Source organism: Chiloscyllium plagiosum, chromosome 42, assembly GCF_004010195.1.
Source record: "Chiloscyllium plagiosum isolate BGI_BamShark_2017 chromosome 42, ASM401019v2, whole genome shotgun sequence".
In the NCBI taxonomy this organism is placed as follows: Eukaryota; Metazoa; Chordata; class Chondrichthyes; order Orectolobiformes; family Hemiscylliidae; genus Chiloscyllium; species Chiloscyllium plagiosum.
In genome coordinates, this window is record NC_057751.1 from 19,301,607 (window position 1) to 19,308,191 (window position 6,585).

At 42.6% G+C, this 6,585-nt stretch overlaps 1 protein-coding gene across 3 annotated transcripts in view; it reads left to right on the forward strand.

The window, feature by feature from the left end:
* Window positions 1–6,585, forward strand: part of LOC122543210 (signal transducer and activator of transcription 1-like) — a 79,066-nt gene that overhangs the window by 61,556 nt on the left and 10,925 nt on the right. For all 3 annotated transcript variants that reach the window (XM_043681683.1, XM_043681681.1, XM_043681682.1), the window contains 3 exons: window positions 2,007–2,146; window positions 3,501–3,689; window positions 5,081–5,132. In XM_043681683.1, coding sequence (XP_043537618.1) covers window positions 2,007–2,146; window positions 3,501–3,689; window positions 5,081–5,132 — 381 coding nt within the window. The remainder of the gene's footprint in view (window positions 1–2,006; window positions 2,147–3,500; window positions 3,690–5,080; window positions 5,133–6,585) is intronic.

Here is a 6,585-nt window from a genome sequence, read left to right on the forward strand (position 1 = left end):
TCCTGACCTCTCCACCCCCACCCCCACTCTGGCGTATCACCCTCACCTTAACCTCCTTCCACCTATCGCATTTCCAACACCCCTCCCCCAAGTCCCTCCTCCATACCTTTTATCTTGGCCTGCTTGGCACACTTTTCTCATTCCTGAAGAAGGGCTCATGCCCGAAATGTCGATTCTCCTGCTCCTTGGATGCTGCCTGACTTCCCAGTTATTAGCAAATATTCAGATAAATGGCGACCTGGGGTAGACCTTGTAGAAGGTTCTCTGTGGTCTGCTGGAAAATGGCACAGGCTGATGACACCCCAAATGGCAGTCTCGCATATTGGTACAAACCATTGAGTACATGATGGCATAGTGGTATTATCGCTCGACTGTTGATCTAGAGACTGTTAATTTGAGTCCTACCATGGCGGATGGTGGTTTTTGAATTCAACAAAAAGAAGTCTTGAATTAAGAATCTAATGACCATGACATTGTTGTCAATTGTCAGAAAAACTCACCTGGTTCACTAATGTCCTTTTAAGGATGGAAACTGGCATCCTTACCTGGTTTTGCCTACATGTGACTCCACACCCATAGCAATGTGACTCCACACTGAAATAACTCCATGAGGGCCGGTTTCCCATTACCAAGTCATCCTTCATTTACACGTGCATAGTAAATGACCCTGACCTGGCCAGCTCCTAGCGTGAATAGAACCCCTGACACTCCTATTTATTTATTTATTATTTATTTATTGTTGACACTCTTATTTATATCTGTCAGCCAGGGCTCCTTGATTGGACCATATTAACAGCCCCAATCAGGGAACTCATTCTATGAGGTCCACCTGGCTGACCTTGTCCAATCAGTACTTTCTCATCACTGGAGATGTGTATATATTGTGGTTTTATATTTGATGCAACAGATACTTAGTGCCTCCCTTCAATGTAACATTTAGTTCAGTTGTGCTAATGTTGAGAGTTAGAACTACTTGAAGTTGAACATCTGACAAGTCTGGTTCAACCAGCCTGATGTTGAGGAAACAATTTACACAAAGCTGTAGTTTTAACATCTTGCCCATGTTGTTGTAGGGAGGATGTTATTCCCTAAAACAGAGGGTTCTGTAGATTAGTGAAGAAAAATAGGAGAGAAGCTTTTGTGTATACCTCTTAGAAGTGAGTTTTTTTATTAGATTACTTTACTTTAGAGTACTTACAGTGTGGAAACAGGCCCTTCGGCCCAACAAGTCCACACTGACCCTCCGAAGAGCAACACACCTAGCATTCCCCTACATCTGCCCCTTCACCTAACACTATGGGCAATTTAGCGTGGCCAGTTCACCTAACCTGCACGTTTTTGGACTGTGGGAGGAAACAGGAGCACCCGGAGGAAACCCACACAACACTGGGAAAATGTGCAAACTCCACACACACAGTTGCCTGAGGTGGGAATTGAACCCGGGTCTCTGGCGCTGTGAGGCAGCAGTGCTAACCACTGTGCTGCCCAGTTTTACTGGAATTTGATGTTACACTCAGTCTGCCCTCTGAACCAGCATTTGCCAATGGCAAACATGGAATAAGATGATTGGGAGCTTAATATTTGATTAGAATCATAACGTGAGGAAATGTGTTTCAGTCCTGTTCTGTCTTGACTGGAGTACTCCTCTTGCGAAAATGTACATTTGGCTGGGAAGGCTATCCTGACTTGCATAATATTCCGAGCTGCTTGGTGAAGTGGAATTGGGCGGGTGTTTTCAGTTTGGGAAGTTCTACCAGTCTAACTGAAAGAGAGTATGAGCTGTCAAAAACGTAGAGCTTGAGAGTGCAGTCCTTCCTACTGTGCCACCATGTTATTGCCTGGGTTAAGTCACACATATTAGTCTAGAATTCCAAATCTTCAGTGGACAACAGCCTATATTATATTGACTGAGCAATTCATGTAGGGTAATTTGTAAATTTATTTAAAACTAGGAAAAAATGTGTTTTAAAGTGGTTGTTGTTGCTTTATGTAATCTTGATCTCTAGGAACATTATTGGATTTTTGAGCAAGAAGAGAGAACGCAGTTTGTTGAAAAGGAAGCCAACTGGGACTTTTCTGCTTCGCTTCAGTGAGAGCTGCAAGGATGGTGGCATTACTTTCTCATGGGTGGAACATTTATCAAATGGTAAATAATAAATGGGGAAACCCTGAAGTTTGGGGCAGTAAATCGGCCAATCTCTCTTGTCTACTAAGTAGGATGGGGATGGGGTTGTTCTTCTATCATTGTCATTTTACTTCTGCTTTTGTTTAAGTGGATTCATTTCTTCAAATGAACTGGAAGGTCTTTTGTTTAAATTTTAAAATAAGCCAGTTTAGCTGCTTAGGGCTTACGTAGACCAATTTAATCAATTTACATTTCCAGTCAATGTCAAAGCACAAGCCCCTTTCCTAGTTTCTGATTTGAATCCCAGCATAACATTCTTTTTTGATGGCAGCCAAACCTTCTCGTATAAGGGGAACACAAGTAAACTCTGTGCATAGAATTCTGACATTGGGTGTGGAAATAAACCACAACACACACATCTGTTCACCCTTCTAATAGAGAGCTTTCCCATGAAAATTGATCGCTGTGGTAATGGTGCTTGGACATGTCTCAGGAATTATTTTTGCTTTTTAAAAAAAAGGATCAACATTACCTTGAGTGAACTTTCAGTATCTTTTAATATCACACATTCTGATGCTGCATAAATATATGAGAGTGTTTAGGGATCTGCACGACCTGCTTGGGCCTATAGTGCTGCAGCGTTTATTGCTGCTTCTGTAAATCCCACAAGAGCTTAGCATTGGTTTATATTGAATTGGATGACCTTAGTTTTAATTTGTGAAACACTTCTCTAATAGCTGGGGAGCCTCTTCCTGCATTACTTGCCTAATGATACTCTGGTCTCTGCTGCTCCAGCGTTTCCTCTTCCTCTGTTTCTTCCTGAGACCCACTTTGGTGCCACAAAGCTCTTTCTCCTCCCTCCATCTTTGCTGTAGTTAAAAGGAGGGCACGTCACACTGTATTCTTTGTTCTTTCTAAGACTGCAAAACTGTTTGTACTTTTGCTGCTATAATATAATTTCAAAATGTAAGTTTGACTATAGTCCTTTTGTAAAAACAAGATACTGTGGATGCTGGATTTCTGAAATAAAAGTTGAAGATGTTAAAAATACTTGGGTCTGACAGCATCTGTGGAGAGCCAAACCGAGTTAATGATTCGAATCTTAACACTTCTCCCTGGAAGTCCTATTGTTCCTGTTTAAAATGAGTATTTGGCACAGCTATATATCCTGCAACAAGAGTGCCTCAGAATTTACTATTGGTAAATTGTGTAAGGATCTATTTCTGGACTCCAGATTTCGAAACCGAACTGGTTTCAGCAAGATTGTTGCGATAACTGTTATTTGCTTTCAGGGGTAGGTTAAAGGGATTCTTCTGACAATTTTGAAATGTATTTTTGGCTTTGCTTGATAATGGTTTGTTTCTTGCTCTTGCAGGGGACTTCAAAATCCGATCAGTGGAACCATACACCAAGGCTCACTTGGCTAACATTCCTCTTGCGGAAATCCTTCGTTTTTATAAAGTGATGGCAGATGAGAATGTCCCAGAACGCCCTCTGCTGTATCTGTACCCAAATATTCCCAAGGATGAGGCATTTGGAAAATATTACTTAGACTCTGAAGCAGGTATTTCAGTCCAGGGGTCAACAAAACTTGAGTGCCACATTCAAGGAGAACTGTATTCCAGCCCATTGAGAATGTCAAAATATAACTTTTTGAATAACTGTCTTTGTTCCTTAAGACTGTTAAGGGATGTTTATTTATCAAAAGCTCAATTGGTAAAGATTTTAAAAATTGTTGTGGTTCTGTTCGCCGAGCTGGAAGTTTTTGTTGCAAACGTTTCGTCCCCTGGCTAGGCGACATCATCAGTGCTTGGGAGCCTCCTGCGAAGCGCTTCTTTGATGTTTCCTCCGGTGTTTATAGTGGTCTGTCCCTGCCGCTTCCGGTTGTCAGTTTCAGCTGTCCGCTGTAGTGGTTGGTATATTGGGTCCAGGTCGATGTGTTTGTTGATGGAGTTTGTGGATGAATGCCATGCCTCTAACTCCATCAACAAACACTTCGACCTGGACCCAATATACCAACCACTACAGCGGACAGCTGAAACGACAGCTGAAACTGACAACCGGAAGCGGCAGGGACAGACCACTATAAACACTGGAGAAAACATCACAGAAGCGCTTCGCAGGAGGCCCCCAAGCACTGATGATGTCGCCTAGCCAGGGGACGAAACGTTTGCAACAAAAACTTCCAGCTTGGCGAACAGAACCACAACAACGAGCACCTGAGCTACAAATCTTCGCACAAACTTTGAATTTCAAAAATTATGATTTCTTTTAATCTATGGCTTAATCATATCAATCTCTTTTGGCTCTGGATGTCAGTTGGACTTTCTCTCTCGCTCTCTCACGCTCTCTCACGCTCTCACACACACTCTCCCACTCTCTGTCTCTCTGTCTCACTCTGTCTCTCTGTCTCACTCTGTCTCTCTGTCTCACTCTGTCTCTCTGTCTCTCATTGTCTCACTCGCTGTTGCTACTTTTATTGTTCCTCCATCACAACTGAGTTAAGAGACTGGGAGGAGCAGTGAAATATGGTGAGGTTGGTTCAGTGATCTGGACATAGCTTGGTTGATGATCAAATGGAGAATTAGAGTTTGCAAGCAGCACTTTGTTGATTGAGCCAACTGAAATTTCCACTGAATGGAATACCCTCACCCCCTTCCCTCTCCACCCTCTTTGCCCTCTTCCCTCATGCTCTCACGCACACTTTCTCCATCTCTCGCGTGCTCTCTCACATTTGAGTAAAACCGTCATGTAACATTAATATATCATCACAAGACATGTACTAAAAAGCCGGAAAAACAAGCTTGACTTGGGAACCCTTGAATTCCCTGAATCTGTAGGTACTGCAGAAATTAAATCACTTTCCCTAGTATAAACCCAAATTTGCTTTCCTTTGTGAAATTGGGAATTGTCATAATTCTCTTAGAAATGTCTTGTCTTGTGCTTTTTCTGCAGATTTTCAAAACAACAAATACTTGAAAACCCGTTTAATCGTGGTGTCAGAAAGGTGAGCAAACCATTGTGCCGATAACTCTGTGCATTTACGTCATGAGGTTTGTATTCATGATCAGAAATCTTGGGAAGTTAATATTTATAAATGATGTGGACTGGGGTGGACAAGGTCAGAGGTCACATGACACCAGGTTATAGTCAAACAAGTGCCCTGACAAAGGGGCAGCGCTCTGAAAGCTTGTGATTTTAAATAAACATGTTGGGCTATAACCTGGTGTTATGTCACTTCTGAGACTATTCCTAAAAGAACAGCATAATAGGAGGGTGTTGAAGGGGCTTTGTCAGTGGCATTCGAACTCTGAAAATGGAGACTTTCGTTATGTGCAAATGCTGCAGTATTGTGCGCCTGTGCAGGTAGCATAGTTTCAAACTAAAAGTTCTGGTTTACTCATGCGTTTTGCAGTTCATGTCAAGCCCTTAATTCAACTCTGATACAAATGATGTACGTAAAATGTAAGCTGGAAGCCTGTAGAGCTTAATGCTATCTCACTTATCACTTCAATCACTGCCATGTCATTGAAGTCAGGAAGTTGCATATTTGCAGTCCCTGATTGTGTCTCAGAATTATCCCAAAACATTTTGCTTGCAATGAGTTTGTTCAAAAGGCAGTCACAGCAGTACCCATTTCACGTACAATGTTGTCCCAGAGCCAGCAAGGAGGTGGCTACGTAATCTCTCTTTTTAAATGCTGCGAGTTGAGGAATTGAATTGAATTGACTCGAATTTGTTGTCATGTGTACCAAGGCACAGTGGAAAGCTTTGTCTTGCGAGCAGTACAGGCAGATCACAGAGTTAAGTAGCATAGGTAAACAGCAAAACAAAAACACAGGTACAGGTGAATGTTTGAGTCCATTCAGTATTCTAACAACAGTAAGGTAGAAGTTGTTTTGAAACCGGCTGGTGCGTGTGTTCAGGCTTCTGTACCTTCTCCCCGGTGGTAGAGATTGTAGAAAAACGTTGCCAGGGTGGGATGGATCTTTGAGAATGCTGGCGGCCTTTCATTGACAGAGGGCCTGGTAGATGGATTCTATAGATGAGAGGTTGGCCTTTGTGATTGTCCCGGCCGAGTTCACCACTCTCTGTAACCGTCTCTGATCTTGAATGGTACAGTTGCCATACCAGGTAGTGATACATCCAGACAGAATGCTCTCGATGGCACATCTATAAAAGTTGGCAAGAGTATTCACCGTCATGCCAAATTTTTGTGGTTCTGTTCGCTGAGCTGGGAATTTGTTACGGACGTTTCGTCCCCTGTCTAGGGGACATCCTCAGTGCTTGGGAGCCTCCTGTGAAGCGCTTCTGTGGTGTTTCTGTGTGTTTTTGCATGAGCAAAACCAATGTAATGTACAAAATCCCATGCAAGGACTGCACAAAACACTACATAGGACAAACAGGAAGACAGCTAACGATCCGTATCCATGAACACCAACTAGCCACGAAACGACATG